General features: G+C 40.9%; 2 protein-coding genes and 1 long non-coding RNA gene across 5 annotated transcripts; 2 read left to right on the top strand and 1 right to left on the bottom strand.

Annotated features, from left to right (window-relative positions):
* The first annotated feature begins 2,541 nt into the window (after nucleotides 1–2,541).
* Nucleotides 2,542–5,248, top strand: yeats4 (YEATS domain containing 4). The gene is made up of 7 exons (XM_041963508.1): nucleotides 2,542–3,092; nucleotides 3,275–3,394; nucleotides 3,541–3,607; nucleotides 3,768–3,862; nucleotides 3,959–4,048; nucleotides 4,287–4,374; nucleotides 4,520–5,248. The coding sequence occupies exons 1-7, from the start codon at nucleotides 3,042–3,044 to the stop codon at nucleotides 4,687–4,689; spliced, it is 681 nt and encodes a 226-aa protein (XP_041819442.1). The 5' UTR covers nucleotides 2,542–3,041; the 3' UTR covers nucleotides 4,690–5,248.
* Nucleotides 5,249–5,950: 702 nt separating this feature from the next.
* Nucleotides 5,951–16,177, top strand: napepld (N-acyl phosphatidylethanolamine phospholipase D). Of its 3 annotated transcripts, none has more exons than XM_041964395.1 (10): nucleotides 5,951–6,174; nucleotides 9,044–9,119; nucleotides 9,975–10,088; nucleotides 10,224–10,364; nucleotides 11,464–11,688; nucleotides 11,790–11,893; nucleotides 12,033–12,198; nucleotides 12,465–12,613; nucleotides 12,729–12,843; nucleotides 14,169–16,177. In XM_041964395.1, exons 1-10 carry the CDS (start codon nucleotides 6,038–6,040, stop codon nucleotides 14,298–14,300), a joined length of 1,359 nt encoding a protein of 452 aa, XP_041820329.1. In that variant the 5' UTR covers nucleotides 5,951–6,037; the 3' UTR covers nucleotides 14,301–16,177. The 3 variants fall into 3 exon arrangements, with proteins under 3 accessions (XP_041820329.1, XP_041820331.1, XP_041820330.1); XM_041964397.1 differs by lacking the exon at nucleotides 5,951–6,174 and adding an exon at nucleotides 6,189–7,095; XM_041964396.1 differs by lacking the exon at nucleotides 5,951–6,174 and adding an exon at nucleotides 7,441–7,795.
* LOC121626042 lies at nucleotides 12,389–17,774 on the bottom strand. Its single transcript, XR_006007937.1, has 4 exons — nucleotides 15,533–17,774; nucleotides 14,142–14,321; nucleotides 13,882–13,985; nucleotides 12,389–12,836 (listed from the first exon to the last, which is right to left on the bottom strand). It is a non-coding gene; the product is annotated as an uncharacterized LOC121626042 (long non-coding RNA).
* Nucleotides 17,775–18,143: the final 369 nt, after the last annotated feature.

Here is an 18,143-nt window from a genome sequence, read left to right as displayed (position 1 = left end):
CGTGCACCAAAAGTACACAATACTGTTCACAAAGTGGTTTCTGGTTGTTGCGTGTGATCGCATTTAATGACCTTCACCAAGAGCGTTCCCAATCCGAATATTTTTAGAAGTCTTTGTTATGTTCATGTGGAATATATTCATGCTTAGATTTACTAATCCAGGTGAATTACAGGTTCAGTGGATTTGGTCAATCTTCAATTAATTCCACTTGTTAAAAGATTTGCCATTTCAAGTGACACTTAGTTGCTCCTATGTCCCACAACTGTTTTTGTATTTGTTGCTAACACCGTAGATGAGCTTTTGAATACATCAGGAATAAATTCATATACCATTTGTGAAATATGGAATGTGCACCATAACATTAATTTTGTCATTATGCAGTGAAACACATTTTTTTCTCTTAATCCGCCACCCATCTTGTCCATGTCTTGCATTTTGTTGAAATCTACTGTGATTGTCCACACTTTGTGATACAGAGCTTTTAGTTTGTGATATTTAAGATGATCATTTCAGCAAATCAGCACTGGCTTAAAAGTATGTTTCAGTAAGTAAGTATATGTCCTAAAATCCCCCCTGGATTATAAGGCCAGACCAGTCATTGAATTAAAGCAAATACAATGCATGGACATGAAAGAACAGTGTTTCATCAGGAAGCAACATATTGCTGTTTGGTCCATTTGTACTCCAAAACAAAGGAATATAAATGAAATGAGTTTTAAAGACTAACATTGTTCTCTGTATGATGCAACCAAAGTCCAAATTACTAAAACACTGACATGAACAGATTAGCGAACAACTGTCCAGGTGGTCCATATTACCTCCCTGTATTGTTTGAATCTAACGATCCTCTTTTGTGTTGATTTGTATTTATTTATTTTCGATTGATTTACTTGTCACAATGATTGTTCTTTTGCTTTCTATATTTTAAATCGGTCGTGTCAGTTCAAATCCATGACCACCTCCTGAAATATTGCATCTGCAAAGGTACTTGATGATTGTTAAAACTGTGGACCCTAACCTCCATGCAGTCATTGTAATGGCTACAGGAATCACTGAACTCTGATGAAAAGATGTTAATCATATTGTGACGACATCCAAACATTTTTAAAACCCTCCTGGTGCTCTTAAGATGTCTTCTTGTTCCACAGTATACTTTTAAAAAATGTTTGATATTCACAAATGTTAACCTCTTTGCTCCTATAACCCTGTAAACAATGTAAAAGAGCAATGAGACGATTTGTAAATTGGGTTTTGGAACAAAAACCTGGAAAAGTGGTACATTTTGCACTTTTGGGGGGGAACTTTCATCTGCTTTGACTTATGTGATTAAAGCAAACTTCCAATACAGCTCCACCTGATGTCTAATCAGCCAGAATAAGAACATCTGTGAGGCTTTCAGTCAAAATACTCAGGTGTCACTTTGTAGTTGTCTTGTGCTAATTTCTCTCCACAGCATTGAAGGTAAGTGTTTACAGATCTGCACCACAGCAGAAGAAGAAGCTGTCCAGACTCTGCTGCATCGAGCCAGACCAACACTTCACCCCACACAAGAGGTTGGAAAGTATCTTTTTTGTGTGTGTTTTCAGTATTTAGCTTATAAGGTGTAATGGTAGAGTGATTTCCAGCAGTCATTAAACTGATCTTCAGCTGCTGTTTATTGACTGTTGCAGGTAATATAAAATGTTGACAAATGTAGCTGCATGGGACTCCAAGCTGAGACTCCCCAAAGCTGTGACTTGATTTTTTTATTTAAATGCAGTTGATCATAGCTCTGTAGACCTACTCAGTCAAAAGGGTTTCTGACTTGTACAAATGTTGAGTTTTAGAGCATTTTAAGTTATTAACTCAATCCTATCTATTATCAGTGTAACTTAAGTTATATTATGAATGGGGTCAATTCTAGTTCCTTTCCAGTAGGAGATATCGTCATCCTGTACTACTGCCAGCAGTGTCTTGATCTTGTGCATTTTCTATCAGGGGAAGGCATGTGAGAGCCAGAATTATCAAATGGTCATTTGTCTAATGGTCTAACAATAAAGCATTTCGAAATTCAGTTTTGTTTTGTGACTTTGTTTTTTGCAACATGCATCTAGTTAGTCTTCATAATGGACATCAGGTAAGAATGAAGATGGTCAAAGTCATGTAAATGGTTAGTTTATTAGTAGTTTAGTATTACAGGTCCACAAGTTCTCTACCTGAGAGGGACACCTTTTGAAAACGAATCATCAAATAATAAGGTGCATAAACAAACGATCAAAAACGTAAGAGGCGCTAAGATTTGTCGAGAACAATTTAAAAATTGTGAAAGTAAACGTGTTCTCATGCTAAATCCTGTAATGAGCAACTGGAGTGAAATTGGTTACCCATTGTGTAAGAATGACTAATATCTGAGGGACATTATCTGCAATTTCATCAAATATCTGAAATTACAATGAATATTCGCTGTTATCATCTAGAGACACGTTATCTTTGCGAAAATAGTTCATGTAAATACTGTAAAAGACATTTAAGACTTCCTCATCTCACCATTTTATGAAGGTGGCTCTAAATAAGTTGCTGAAGAGAATAAAGGTATTAGAATAAGAAAAATACGAGTGAATTACTTATAAGATAAAACTTCATTCATCCCCAGCCGAAGAAATTTGGGGTCATGGAATTTGAAAACGTACAGTTACCAAATTGGTAAAATTGACCAAAACTAAAATGGCGTTTACTGTGTTTCGTGTGTGAGTAAACTGGGAAATTAAAATATAAATGTGTTTTTCAAACAATACAAGCTGCGCTGCACGTACGATATTACTAACTCCATCATGCGGAACCTTTATATGATTATGTCCCATTCCTACCGAACAATTTAACACGTTACGCTCGTCACTTCCGGCGGTTGTTTGGCTGCCGTTTCGAAATGAGATAGCTGGCTATATAAAGTATACTTTAAATGCTTAAATGGCAGGTTTATTAAATCCGGATAAACGCCGTGGAGCAAGGGGAGTTCTGTAGAGAGTACCACGGGATTTACTTTACTGTGTTGCCACCGTACTATGTTCAAAAAGATGACTGAATTTGGTCCAGATTCCGGGGGACGAGTTAAGGTAACGCAATGATACACTAAAGCAGTCTGTAGTTATTAAGTTATTATTAATTGAATATTCCCGTAATGTTAACCACGGTTTCTGTGTTTTAATGCTTTTTGTGTGTCGTATTTCGGAGAATTTTAAAAGGGAGTCATTCGTGTGAATTTGTATTAAGATAGTTTTCTCTCCGTGATCCGCAGGGAGTAACCATTGTGAAGCCTATCGTGTTTGGGAACGTTGCCCGCTACTTTGGGAAAAAGAGAGAGGAGGATGGACACACACACCAGTGGTCTGTCTACGTGAAGCCTTACAGAAATGAGGTCAGACGCCAAGATCGCAGCACTCATCATCATCACTGACCAACTGCAATAAGTTGAAAAGATGATCACCAGCCACGGCTAATGTCAGGCTGGAGGTTTTTTTTTTTTTTAATAAAATATGTGAATGCATAACATTGTTCTTCCAGGATATGTCCGCTTATGTGAAGAAGATCCAGTTCAAGCTGCACGAAAGCTATGGCAACCCACTGAGAGGTGAGCAGGCTTTTACACAACAAGTGTGAAAATATGTCAAATGCAAGGGGAAAAAAAAGCAAAAGAAAACGTGATAGTACGTTATATAAGCATGTGGGCAGGTGTTTTATCCTGCCTCTTCATCAGTCTGTCGGACTCACTGTGTTTCTCCCCCTTCCAGTGGTGACCAAGCCTCCATATGAGATCACAGAGACGGGCTGGGGGGAGTTTGAGATCATCATCAAGATCTTCTTTATTGACCCCAATGAGAGACCTGTGAGCACTTGATAGCACATCATAAGGATTAGTATTTAGTAGGTATGAATGTATCCTGTATGTATGTGTATGTTGACTTGTGCCTGTGCGTCTTAGGTGACTCTGTACCATCTGCTGAAGCTGTTCCAGTCAGACTCCAGTGCCATGCCGAAGAAGACGGTTGTCTCTGAATTCTATGATGAAATGGTAGGCCAGCTTTCATGCCATAGCTTGTGACAATTATACCATTATACTGCATTCATTTCTATGTTCCTTCGCTATGGAAATGGTAGTTATCTACTTATATTTAAATGATATGAATTGCATATCACACATGTACAACTGACTTGTCCACATGTCTCAGTGTTGATGTAGAACATGAAATCAGGGATTTGGCTGTAAATGAGACACGTGCCTGACTCATGTTTTCTGTGTTGATTTTCAGATCTTCCAGGATCCCACAGCCATGATGCAGCAGCTGCTGACCACATCAAGACAACTCACCCTGGGAGCATACAAGCATGAGACAGAGTGTATGTATACACACATAGTACACATAGAAACACAAGACACACAATGGAAACATCGAGTTTGTGGTTCTGTACAGATGAGTAGCATTCACATAGTTTGAGTGGCTGCCATCATACTTAACGTGTATGCTTGTGTCTGTGTCTGCAGTCGGTGAGCTGGAGCAGAGGACTAAGGAGAAAATGGAAGCTGCAAAGAAGAGAACCAGCCAGGAGATCACAGAGTTAAAAGACAAACTAAAAGCCAGCAGAGAGAACATCAACCACCTGAAGGCAGAGATCAGGAAACTGGAGGAGGACGGAGACCATAAGGAGCACTGAGAAATGGACAGACACATCATACACACACACGGGTGTGATCATTTTCTAGACCACAAGCAATTTTCTTTTTTTAAAAAAGAAAAATACAAGGCCTCGTTGTGACGTATTAAGTGATTACAAATTTATTTTGGCTCTTTTTGTTTTACATGAACACTCAATATTACACAGCCCAGTGCATTGACAAAATGAAAATCAGAGCTCTCTACATGTCTGTCAATGCTGTCTTTTGTACCAAGACATTGCTGGATGAGCTGGTGCTGGTAGGTGACTGGTGAGGTAGAATGACCAGAAAAAAATGCCCTGTCATTTTTATGGTTAGATTTTGCAACATTAGTCTTGTCCAGACATCTTGTTGTAATTGATCCTATGTTGATGCAAGGTTCTTCCTTGCATCCCTGTGAGGTGACCCTGAACAGAGGTCTAATAAGCCAGAGGCTTTTCCATGTTATTCACGCCTTCCTGAGATATTCCTTTTTGTGAGAACAGTTTTGAATATGAGTGGCCCCTTTGTTTTTTTTTCTACTGATGTTGTGGTTTTCTATACAGAATAAATATGCTCATAGTAGCTCTTTTATAAGTTTCTTCTGTTGTAACCAATCAAGTTTGATGTGGATTGATTTATTAAATCTAATGAATAGCGTGCAGGTCAAAGTGAAAAGGATGAACTGTACACCAAGCATCGTGCACAGCAGTGTCATGTATTCTCACATAGCGATGATATTGAAAGCAGGTGTTTTCGATGTGTGTTTGACGTCACATGATCTGATCTTTCATGCCAAGCGGCACAGAGTTTTACCTGCTTCTCAATCCTGATCCTGTCCAGGTTCACTTTGTTGTAGCCACCCTTTCACGCTGACGGCCAACATGTGCATATACTGAATAATTAGTGATGTGGGAAATAATTCAAACAAGCAGAAGGGGCTTCAGGGGCCTGTCAGCTGTTGCAGTGCTTCACTGATAAAGCTTTCTGCTCTGATTCAAGTAATTCCTATAATACCTGATCTTACAGAGTCTTAGGAGTAAGAATCAGTGTTCAAAGATTGACAAGATTGGATGTGTATTCTATTTAGCAGTCCCAGTATATAAATACACATTTTCAAATTTTAGAAGAAAGAAAAATCCTCATCTTCATCTAAGTGTTTTTGTGTCGAAAGAGTTGATATAAAACGAGATTTTCAGATTTCCGTGAGTTCCTGAAAGCATCCAACAGGAAGTTCAAACAACTTTTGCCGTCCGCATCCGGACGCTGAACAAGTTTCCCCGAGCTGGACACATATGCAACTTCGTGTCTCATGGCTGATCTTTTTTAAAAGTCCATAGCAAATATGGTCGATAACAAAGAGCCGGAATGGAGACAGCGTTGCGCAGACCCGTACATTTGTTGCCGGTGTTTAAGTTTAGTAAACACACTTGGCGACTGAATGTAGTTTGTCTGCTCGGGTTGAAGTCCCTCCAGGTGTCCCTCTCCAGGGGGAGGAATACAAGGTAAGTCCGCAGTGTCACGTTTGGTGTCGGTGGTATGAAAATCTATTGACACAGTCGTCTAGTGTCAAAGCCGTTATGTCACCTTATCTCAGTTATCTCCAAAGCTATTCAAATTTTTCAACAGTGAGTTTCTCCTCTCTGACAGAGCCGGCGCGGATGAGACATGCAAACGTAAAGTGACTTTAGCAGTGAATGGCAGTGGGTATGAATTAGTAGTTCAGTTAAAAAATAATTAATATTACATAGGTATTTAATGCAACGATTCTTTCTAACATCATTATCTGCATCATCCATTTCTAGGTAGATGAAATAACACCTATTCAAAAGTATTTTCCATTTTATCTAAAGGCAGCACATTTTAATCTAGATTGGTCAAAATTCTATTAATAAACAGTTTAATGATAAACCAAGTGATTAAATATGTTCATAACAAAAAAGATAAACAATAGTGTGCATCTCTTGACAATGAAATCATTTACAAAAGCAATTAAATGCACTTACCTGTACTAGTTGCATAAATAATAAGTCATAAGATTAAAATGTTAGAAACATTTTGTATTTATTTATTTCAGTTATTTTAGCCCGCAGCCACAGAGAGTTTGTCGCGCGGTCACGTGGTCAGAGGCTTTTAGCACCGACGTCAGAGAAGCCGAGCTGGTGCCGACTGATCCGCACCGTCCTCCCGCAGTTCAGCCCCGCGTCCGCCCGCGGAAACACGTCGCTCCGGCAGCGTTTTACCGCTGGCTTCAACTTTCCACTCGCTGCTCTCGGAAACAGACCTTCTTGTAATGTAACGTGACCTGCGCTTAGCCGTTAATAATGTTACCCTGCTCGCATTAACGCAGTATACGGCTAGCGTAACAAAAATGTCTCCTCGCTAAGAAAACAACTGGTGGTTTTCTGTCGCGTTCAAGTTTACAGGTAAGTTGTCTAAAAATAGTCACAACCGGTGTGTTTTGTTGCTCGTAAGGACGCTCGTGATACTCGGCAGTGAGTGTACGGTGGCCTAATTGTGCCCAACGGCTTTTTAATCAGTTTTATGCTATCACTGTTTTTGCTAGTTTTCAGTTAAAACATGCTGTTTAAGTCTTCCGACATTTCTTTCTTTATACTCTTACCTGTGTCGTTGCCACTTTGTCTGTCTGTCTGTCTGTCTGTGTCGGTGCTGTTTTTCCTGTCTGTCAATCCCTGCTCTCACATTTTAAACAGGAAATAGTTTAAGCTGTCTAAAGATGTTAAGACTAATTCATGGTCAGGCTGCCATGATAATAGCAATATTGACATTTAATTGTTTTGTCACTCTTAGCTGTTTCTTTAAGGGGGGGTTTGGGTTAGACAGATGTGATAACTGGCAGTGGTGAACATGCTGTGCTTTTCAAAGAACCTGCAGACAGACCTGTGTGATAATAAAGATTTAATTTAACTTGAAGACAGTGAGAAGAAGCTGCAGGCTGCAGATTGTGTTTGTTGCTCGTATGTCCACATCAGGCACGCTGGCTGGCTACATAGATCTTTGTTTGGTTGTCCTCCACAGAGCTCCATTGTTGTCCCCGGTGTCTGTGTGCAGTTGAAGTCCATTCATGAGGCTGAGAGTGCATCATCAGCACGCCATAGCCTTAATGTATGGAGTTCCCCAAAGAGGGCAAGTGCACTTGAGTTGCAGCACTGCATCAGTGTGTAGACCTTTCTCTCTGCGAAACAGACGGTCCATCTGTTAGCTTCTCATCAATAATATGCCATGAATGGAGCACATCTTACCAATCTCCTCAGTCAATATGGGATAGCAGCGGAGGCCATCCTTAAGTGCATTTTCTGATAGTGCATGAAGCAATCATTCGTGAGTGGGATAGTTGTTAGTAAGGGTGTGTGCTGCTGCGCTGTGTTTGCTGTAGATAATGGCAGGATGAGGAAAGGCTGTAATTAGGCTTGTTGGCTTTGGAGTAGGTGCCAAGTAAATGCAGGTGTTTCGTCTCTTATGTTGAAATGAAAATGTCAAATTCACTCTCATATTTTGCAGGCTTTCCCACAGAAGGGATCATTTTCTTTAGTCACACATTCAGTTCAGGACTCAAATTGAACACATTTATTTATACCCTGAGTCAGCTTAGCTAAAAACAGACCTGTACCTCAACTCAGTTTGATATTGCACCACCATGTTTGAGGTGGGTATTGTCCAAGAAAGAAGCAGCCAAAGCAAATGCACTGGGACTACTGGGGCTACTATGAAGTAGCGTTGTAGCAATATTAGTTTCTTACTACAGTTAAGTTTGAAGTTGGTAAACATAAGTATAAAGTCTGGACTGACAGTTGTATGTCTGCAGCCTTTTTAACAGGAATACCTTCTTCATTTTTGTATCATGCATGCATTACCAGATGAGTTATTTCCCTATCAGTATGACACAGGAGTGTAAAAGCAGTACATAATATTTTCTCCCAGCAAGATGTAAAGATACGAAATTAATGCTAAAGCTGAGACTCTAATAGTAAGTCTGGATAGGTTTGAAACAAGGTTGAGCCATTGAATTTGATGCACTGAGTTAGCACTAAAATGTCACCCCTGATAATCCTGTCATTTGAATACAGTGAAACTGATCTTGCTCCGTGTCTGATTAGTCTTTCTGTCTCCTATGCAAACTATGGCTTCACAGTCAGCTGTTAAATGTGCTCTGTTGTCGCTGCAGTAGTGTTACAGTCAGTGAAAGGAGCCCAGTTGTTCATGTAAGTGTTTGTAAGTTGCTATCATCCTCAGCAGCTTCCGCTGGAGACACTGCTTCAGAACAGCAGTTTGAGGGCCAGACCACTGACTGTGAAGCACTTTGTAGCTATGCTGTATAAGCTAAAAGTGTGTTTTTGTGTTTGTATGGGCCAGGTGTGGGGGTGAGCCCATGGAGAAGCCGTCATCGTCAGGGAGAGCAGCGCTGGAGGAGAGTAAAAGCCTGGTTGAGGTGAGCAGCCTTCCTATTAACTCAAAACTAATGTAATGTTGTTATGTATGACTTACTTGAGAGACACACTTTTCACTGAAATGAAATGCGTATTTCCAAACTCTGAAGACTTCCGTTTTGTTTGGGGTGTGTCTGCTGTTAGCGGTCCAAATGTGTGCTTGCAAATTTGCTATCAAGAGCTGAAAATAGGTGTTTTGACAGCAAGCGTTTTGACTTGTCATAGCAGGAAGCACACATGTTTAATTAATTTAACTAATAATCCTCTTATGGTTTATTAGGACTTTTTCATGCTTGTTTTTACTACTTTTGTTTGTGACGGATGTGACTTGAAATGTGTAAAATTACTGATTTTAAACAATATTTTAAAAAGGGTTTGTCACGGTGACGAGAGTAAATGTAATTTGTTGCTTCCACCGCTGGAAAGAAGTAAGCTCACCAGACTTGTGTCGCCTTTTCCTCATCTGGGTTTACTGGTCAACGGTACAATAACCACCACTAGCATAAAACACTCTAATCTCTGAAAAAACTGTCAGTGTGTGGATTGCATTTCGGGTAATGTAGGAATACATGGACCCAAAGATAAAATATATCTTCGGCTTCACTTTAGTACAATGCTCAATTGTTGGAGTTCTCTTTTATGGTAATAGTAAGGGCAGGATTACACCCAAAGATACCAGAAGAAGCCCAAAATGATTCCAAGTTCATCTTTCACTGTCCAGCTGATTTGATGATATAATATGAGCTCTTAATTAATGTTGGCTGTGTGGTTAATGGTGCCCCATCCTGTTTAAAATCCTTGGAGTATGCTAATTGACTCCAGCACTGTGTGCATGTGTGTGTTTTCCTGCACTGCAGGATGCTGGAGTGCTGAGAGGAGCCGAAGGCGGGGAGGCAGATCCTCCGACCCCGAGGAAGAGCAGCTCCTCTCGTTCCTCCCGCAAGAGCTTCCGCCTGGACTACCGGCTGGAGGTAAAAACCTCACTTCCCATCATCCTTCTGTGTGTGTGTCCAGTTCTCTACGTATTTTGTTTGATGCGTTTCAACATGACATTTGAAATGTCCTTCTCTGATGGCTAAAATTCTTATCTTTTTCTTTCATTGTAGGAGGAGGTGACAAAATCCTGTCGGGACAAACATGGCCGCTGGACCAACCCCTGGCCCACATGGCGGTTCCCTTCCTACACCACCCTGCTCAGGTTCCTGCTGCTGGATAAAAATCACAGCAATATACCTTCTAGTAAAGAGGTCGGTAATTATCTGACTAAAAGTTTGCTATTAACTACAGTGTTTTGCTTTGTTCTAAAATGTCACAAGTAATTCAGGTCCCAATAGGGCTTCACAAAACCTGATCATTTAGATGAGTGTCAGACTGGTCATCTAAAATCAGTGTGTGGCTGATACTCACACACTTTTAAAAGCTAAAGTAGTTGGAGCAGAAAAGGTGTTGACTGTCATGTATCACATTTGTTTAAGCAGATGTATGTTTTGTCTTGTATTGTCCCTCTAGTGCAGTGTTTCCCAATCCTGGTCCTGGAGTACCACTGCCCTGCATGTTTTAGATGTATCACTGCTCCAGCACACCTGATTCAAATGAATGGCTCGTTATCAGGCCTCAGCAGAGCCCAGTAACGAGCTGAGCATTTGAATCAGGTGTGTTGGAGCACGGAAACATCTAAAACATGCAGGGCAGTGGTACTCCAGGACCAGGATTGGGAAACACTGCTCTAGTGATGGGCATTAGAGTTCATATACAGTATTTCTCGTTACTGTCAGCAGGAACGTTTTCCTCTGTCGACTCTCACAGCTCACACAGTAAATCCAGCGTAGCTCCTGGTGGAAACCTCGCCGAGCTCAGTCAGAGCTTAACAGGCTTCAGAGGCGGCTTTCACACAGCTATAGAAAAATGTTTAACCCCTTAATTGCACAGATGACACATTGTTTCATTGTTGTTAGATGATAGAAATGCAGCTTTCAGCATATTTCAAATATATTGTGCGTTGGGCTGAAGCCTTGTGAACTACATGTATAAAAGCCATAGAGTCGTGGCATTTCTTTAAACAGAAGCGGAGTCTCATGTCAGCTGTCTTTCCCTTTGATGTTGCCAAAAAATAGAGACTAAATCCTGCAGGCAGCAGCAAAATGGTGTCAACTCCTGAGTCACATTTGCAGTGAGCAGAACAGTGACTCTGTTATTAGGATTAAATAGGACTCAAGTTCACTTTTGTAAAATCTGATCAGACGAGTCACAAGGCTGAAACGTATTCCTCATAATCAGGATGTGGTTTTCTCAATCTCCTTCTGCATCATCCCTCCCTCCTCCCTGTGACCTCCTTCCTCCTCACAGGCTCTGGACAATGAGCTCCCAGTGATGGAACCGTACTTCGTCCAGAACCCAGACCTCTCAGAGTCTGGTCCAGGTCTGAGAGTCACCTGGCTGGGTCACGCCACGGTCCTGGTTGAAATGGATGGGCTGAATATTCTGACAGACCCAATTTTCAGCCAGAGGGCCTCGCCGTTCCAGTTCATGGGGCCAAAAAGGTACCGAGGGCCCCCCTGCACTGTGGAACAGGTTTAGTATTTTTTTCTTTTTAATAAAGCAACACATTGTTTGACCCATTGTTTCTGTGGCTGATTCCATCATACATCAGTTTTTAATCCTCCCACCAACAGCTGCCCAGGATCGATGCTGTTGTCATCAGTCATTCTCATTATGACCATCTGGATGCTGGATCTGTGGCCAGCCTTAATGCACGCTTCGGAGGGGAGCTACGCTGGTATGTGTGTTAATCTGACTCAGCGGATATAGACTGTGGCTGTAAGAGCTGAAGGGCCTGCCACGGTGCATTACTGAGTCTGCCAGGATGTGGGAACAATCGTGTTCCTTTGCATTAAGTCCACGTGTGTGTTTCACAGGTTCGTGCCCCTGGGTTTGATGGACTGGCTGATGAAGATGGGCTGCGAGAACGTGATGGAGCTGGACTGGTGGGAGGAGAACTGTGTCCCGGGTCATGACGATGTCACATTTGTGTGCACACCCTCTCAGCACTGGAGCAAACGCACAGCGCTGGACGATAACAAGGTAATGCTTCATTACAATTAATAGTGATTAGATTTTAGCTTGTATTCATTTCTGCATTTAATGGCTACTGTTGGATTAGCTCAGTGTCTACAGTCACTATAAAAAGTACATAGACATGTAATGTCACAGTATAAATAAAATAGCCGAAGGCTCACTGTTTGAATCATTATTTAGTCATCAGATGGTAGCTGTAAACAGTTTTTATTTGGAGTTCAAACCACATTCAGTACATGAATACAGCTCTTTATTTATTTTTATTTTTCCAGTCTTTATGGGGCAGCTGGTCTGTTTTGGGTCCGGACCATCGATTCTTCTTCGCTGGCGACACCGGCTACTGCTCCTCCTTCCAGGAGATCGGACGACGCTTTGGACCATTTGACCTTGCAGCGATCCCCATTGGAGCTTACCTGCCCAGGTTTGTCTGTCTGTGTCTCTCTGTCTCTCTGTGATAGAAGTTATGGCAGTTGATCATACAGGTATATCAGAGTGGCCACACAGAGTCAGAAAAGTAACAAGCCTTTGTTTTTCAGGGATATGATGCAGGGGCAGCATGTTGATCCAGAAGAGGCTGTTCAGATTCACCAAGACCTTCAGGCCAAACAGTCCGTGGCCATTCACTGGGGAACCTTTGCTCTCGCCTACGAGGTAAGGGGATACAGTTACTTAGATTGGACTAATTTACTTTCTGTTCACTATGTAGCCGGAGTGAGCAGATAATTAGCATAGAATAAAGACTGGAAACAGCTAGTCTGACTTTGTCCAAAGGTAACAAAATCTGTCTACCAGCACATCTAAAGTCACTAATTAATTAGTTCAAAAAAATTTAAATAATAAACCATTTTATGTGCTGGACCACTCGCTTCCTGGAGTCTTCGCTGGATTAATGACAACAAGACTCTAGAAGTGACTATTCCCAGCCAAGAAACAGTCCAGCACATAACCTCCTCAAAAACCACAAATCTCTGCTTTTTGTAGAGATGAAATAAATGATATAACGTGACAGTTAGTGAACTTCAGAGGAGGTGATGGGCAGATTTTGTTACGTTCAGACAAAGCCAGGCGAGCTGTTTCCAGTCTTTATTCTAAGATAATCATATCATCTAACTCTGGGCAACAAAGTGAATGTCCCAATGTCAAACTCACAAGCAAATGAAGCTTCATCTACTTGTCAGGGTTTTACTGCTAATTAAGTGCACACTCAGCTGCCAGTTTATTAGGTACATTTTGCTAAGACTAATGCAGTCTACTCCAACAGTCCTGCAGTAAATCCTTCATGAAAGCTATAATCACTTTTTGTTCAAACTGTTCTAGAGAGGTGTTGATTCCACCTCATGATCGTTGTACAGGCTGCAGTTTGTGGTGCTGTAACGGACGAGTGTTTCTATTATTTTGTCTAAATAACAGAAACACCTCTCTGTATATAAAGCACCATGAAGTGCAGCCTCAAATGATCAGAAACCTGAATCAACACCTCTTTAAAACAGTTTCAACCTACACTGAATATTATGACTTTCTTGACGGGAGGATGTACTGCAGGACTGTTGGATTGGATGCATTAGTTATAGCTGGCTGTACCTAACAAACTGGCAACTACACAAAGTATGCTACAGTGCTGCGAGGATGAATCATGAATGTTTTAAACACACTGGACAGAAACAGCGCTGACGTAGCACAGAGTCTTACATTCATATTCCATTACTGTGGCCCGAAGAGTTGCTCTGTGTTCCTGCTTTCAGAGAGAGACATAAAAGCTGGAGCTCTGCAGAGGTCCGACACGCTGTTATGTTCTGGTAACACAACGTAACAAAGGTGTCATTGTTTGTTAAGCTGCACGACTATTTCTGCAGTTCACACAGTTTAACGCTGCTGTGCAGGGAAAACTGGACAACCTGACAAACATGCAGCACTGAGCTGAAATTAGCCTCACACTCATTAATACTCACTTTGTCCCGTGTCCCTCCTTCATGCAGTTCTACCTGGAGCCACCGGCTCGTCTCAGAGAGGCCCTGGAACAGAAAGGACTGAAGCCAGAATCCTTCTTCACTTTGCATCACGGGGAGTCTCGCCTAATAGCCTCACAGGAAGGAGACGTCTTTAATTGATCCTCTGTGGCCGACCGGCGTCTGTAACAAAGAGCAGAACATTTTACTTACCATACGTAGATGGACTTCAGTGATTTGAGTTTGAAATGCATATATGTATGCAGCTTACCCCACTGGAAATAAGTCATTCAAATGTTCCACAGCACTGTTTACATACTGAATGTTTGCCCTGCCATTGTCACAGTGGTCAGTTCTACCTACAGGAGCTGAGAGTCCACTATGAGAAAATCTGATTCATCAGGTGATGCTTTGAAGCAGAAATGTCACAGCTCATGAGAAACAGGGCATGTCATTTCCACACAGATGTTAAATGTTGGCATCAGGTCTTACTGCTGTATGCCCAGCGTGTAGTTCAAGTCACAAATAAGCACAAGTAACAGAAAAATACATCTATGCTGAAGATAAAAGTGCCAGTTTTTAGAGCTTTTTGCAGCTAAAGATTGTTTCCATGAAGTGGTAACTTCAATTTTGGAGAATATTTAAGACTGGGACGCCCACTGAAAAGAAACCTGCATGCTAATGTCATCGGCTGGTGTAAACTTTACATTCAGGAGGCCAAAATGTTACCGGAACAATATCAGCCAATCACGGTGAAAATAATAAAATGCAACAGGAATTAAACTCACATGGAGTAGCTGGTGCCAGTCGCACATTACTGTGGGAACCAGAAATTAAAGGAATAGTTTGGGTTTTTTGAAGTGTGGTAGTATGAGGTATTTATGCATAGTCTGTGTGTTACCTACAGTACATGGCAGTCAGCACACCCTCAGTTCAGAGAAGCAGCAGCAAAACATGTATAGCTACAGGAAAAAAAGACCACCAGTTTTGGTGTTTTAAAAGGGGTCAACAAGTCACACATTGACACACACAAACTAACCGATCGAGGCAGACCAGCAGCTCCTGTGTTCTCTAAGGTAAAATTACTGTTTTTGTCAAAGGAGTCTGGTGGCTATGGAGTGAACCATAGCTGCTCGTTTCCCCAGCAGGGTAAAACACTGAAAATATTCTAAATACAGCATACACTTAACTGATACTGATTTATTTTTTGGGTGGACATATAGGTTTGCTGCTGCCCCCGTTCACAGCAATACATTTCTTGTGTAGACTGAGGGCATGCTGAGCGCCATCCTGCGGAGAAGTACTACATACAACCCCACTTAAAAAAAAAAACTGAACTATCCCTTTAATGTAGGTGAAGTTTGTATGTAGGAAACAATGTGTGAACCACAAACCTCTGGTATAAAGCTGGACTGGAGACTGCAGCTTCATGTTGACACATAGCTGGACTTCCTGTGAGCTGTAATATAGAAGAGGAAATTAGAAAGTTATTTAGGAGTAGTGGTTTTCAAAGATTGGTGCTAGGCAAAAAGGATGTTTCTCTGAATGTACTCTGGTCAACCCAAAACTAGACGCAACGCAGAAATGTTAGATATCTATTGTCTGTGATATGAGTTCCCTTCAACTGTCTGCTAATAGAAACTGTAGCTGAGGAGCTGTGAGATGCAGTCAGAAGCTGAGCTGGGTTCAGCTTCATGCACTGCAAACGCTGTGCTTTGTTTTTGATGCTCTGAAACCACAGCACAGATGTTTGTTTTTTTCCTCTCTTAGCTTATCAGTGCGATCACATTCTCACTTGCGTCAACGGATGTATTTGCCTCAGAGAGCAAAGCTACAGTAGAATTGTTTTAGTGTTCATGTGATGTTATTTTATATTGTTTTTGTTTTTCAATGCTGGGTCTTTAAAGCCAGAATGTACGAACAGGTGACAGCACAGTGAGTTCATTTAGTAGCCTGGTTCTAACTACAAGGCCGGACTGTGCTAACTGTGGTTTACACTTGATCAATGTCACTGAATTACTCATTAAATATAACTCGCATTTCAAATGTGTTTGTTTCTTGTTGTCAACAGCAATTTAGAGCCAGATTTCCAAACACAAGAAAATACCTCACAGTTGTTTTTAATGTGCCTAGATGTCTAATGGAAAGGTTTAAGCAATCATTGCAAACAACTTATGTTTACTTTACTCTCACATTAGTCTTCTGTCCTGAGGCAGTAAATCACAGCAAGTAATATAAACACATTTTTATACACTGTAAAAAAAACCTCCTTAGTACAACTGTGGTGAAGAATGAACTGTACTTTAAATTAAGGCTATTGAAGCCACCATGTCACGGGTAGACAGCATTTTGATTCAACCAGCAACAATTAAGTTTACATTAAACAGTGAAAACGGGGCATAAAAGCATATACTTGTACCTGTAAAAAACACTGTGTACACATGTCATGTTGGCTGCCAGAGCTGATTCCCACTGGGACTTTAACAATAACGCACCTGTTTACAGTCTCTGCTCATAAATTGACGAAATAATGTCAGAGGTTAAACTTACGTCACAAAACTGATTACAAAAAATACAAACAAGTCTTAAGAGCATTTTTATGCATTTTAGGGAGACACGTAAAAGTTTTTGCAGCATGTAGCTCTTGTTGAACCGTGCTGAACCTGCAGTATGTAATGCCTCTGATTCTGATCTGCGAACTCAGACACTGGTTTTATTCACTCTAACAACAAATGGTGCTCACATCTCTTATTATTCCCCTCTAATCAGTGTGCATACGGTGCACTTTTATTATATATGAAACACACCATAATGTGAAATCCAATATATATTAGTCCTGTGCATCACTTTTTTCTGAGCTCATGAAAAGGTGACTTTTTGGTGCATTTCACTGCACTATGAGTACTTTTACTCTATATTTAAAGTAGATTTTGCTGGTAATACTTTAATACTTTTACTTGAGGTTTTGAATGCAGAACTTTCCCTAGTATTTGAGTATTTTCACTATGTGGTTTTAGTACTTTTACTAAATGATCTTTGTACTTCTTCCTCTACTGGAAGTAGTAGCTTCCTAATAATAAGAACTTTTTGTGTGTGTGTTGGACATCACACAAGAAAATTATGTTAATTATTTATGAGTTAATTAATTCTGAGTTAATTGCCAGGGAGGAATATCTGGTTATCTGGTATCAGGAGGAAAAATCCACTTCTTCATTTACTGCCTACACATAAGCAACAATCTGATTTTCTGGATGAGTCAAGAGATGCTGTCTGAGTCATACAGAGCTAAACATGATGTGCTGTATATTCCTGCTGGGGCCTAAAGGTCAGCACAGAATAATCTGTCACTTTGATTAAAGAGCTTTTTTTAATGGTTGCTTCAAAACTATGCAACTGACGACTGAATCCAAACACATTTAATAAAACCAATTAGCAGAAAACAGAAGAATCATGCAAACAAATGCCAAGTAATCAACTGGTGTTTATGGCCAAACATCAAGCACCAACTTTTTCTCAGTGGGTTAAATCAAAGGGAGAAACTCATCTGGGCTCCACAGTCTGAATTTGATCATTAATGTACCGAACAGAAGAGGTTTAAGTGAGAAAAACAAAAAAGCAGAGAATAAAACTGATTGATCCAAACCTGCTCTGGAGGTGGGCGCTTGGCGGTGGCTGCTTCAACTCCATCCTCTTCATGAAGGAACAGCTTTCTACACATCAGCACATGGATAAAAACTGGATAAAGTCTTTTAAAAACTGCTTTTCTTCAACACTTTTACTCCCTCTTCTCCTCCATGCTGCTGCATTGTTAGCTCCCCCTCCACCCACAGCTCACAGGTGTCAATAATTGACATGGGCCTCTGTGCTTGATTGCATGGAAACGCAGCACACACCCTGCAGTGTGGGAGAGCCGACACAAGGTGGCAGTGTCTGCAAAGGTTTCTCATCCTGCATTCAAATATATGGACTCGCACCAAGATACTGTCTGATATTATTGGTTTAAAT

Source organism: Chelmon rostratus, chromosome 22, assembly GCF_017976325.1.
Source record: "Chelmon rostratus isolate fCheRos1 chromosome 22, fCheRos1.pri, whole genome shotgun sequence".
Classification (NCBI taxonomy): Eukaryota; Metazoa; Chordata; class Actinopteri; order Chaetodontiformes; family Chaetodontidae; genus Chelmon; species Chelmon rostratus.
The sequence above is the reverse complement of the archived record's forward strand: the minus strand, read 5'-3'. Positions and strand labels throughout refer to the sequence as shown.

Bases quoted from the DNA above. Each gene is read 5' to 3' on its own strand.
- yeats4 (XM_041963508.1), top strand. From the start codon at position 3,042: ATGTTCAAAAAGATGACTGAATTTGGTCCAGATTCCGGGGGACGAGTT. The intron at 3,608-3,767 runs GTGAGCAGGCTT...TCCCCCTTCCAG, and splicing joins CTATGGCAACCCACTGAGAG to TGGTGACCAAGCCTCCATAT. The intron at 4,049-4,286 runs GTAGGCCAGCTT...GTTGATTTTCAG, and splicing joins CTGAATTCTATGATGAAATG to ATCTTCCAGGATCCCACAGC.
- napepld (XM_041964395.1), top strand. From the start codon at position 6,038: ATGGAGACAGCGTTGCGCAGACCCGTACATTTGTTGCCGGTGTTTAAG. The intron at 10,089-10,223 runs GTAAAAACCTCA...CTTTCATTGTAG, and splicing joins GCCTGGACTACCGGCTGGAG to GAGGAGGTGACAAAATCCTG. The intron at 11,894-12,032 runs GTATGTGTGTTA...TGTGTTTCACAG, and splicing joins TTCGGAGGGGAGCTACGCTG to GTTCGTGCCCCTGGGTTTGA.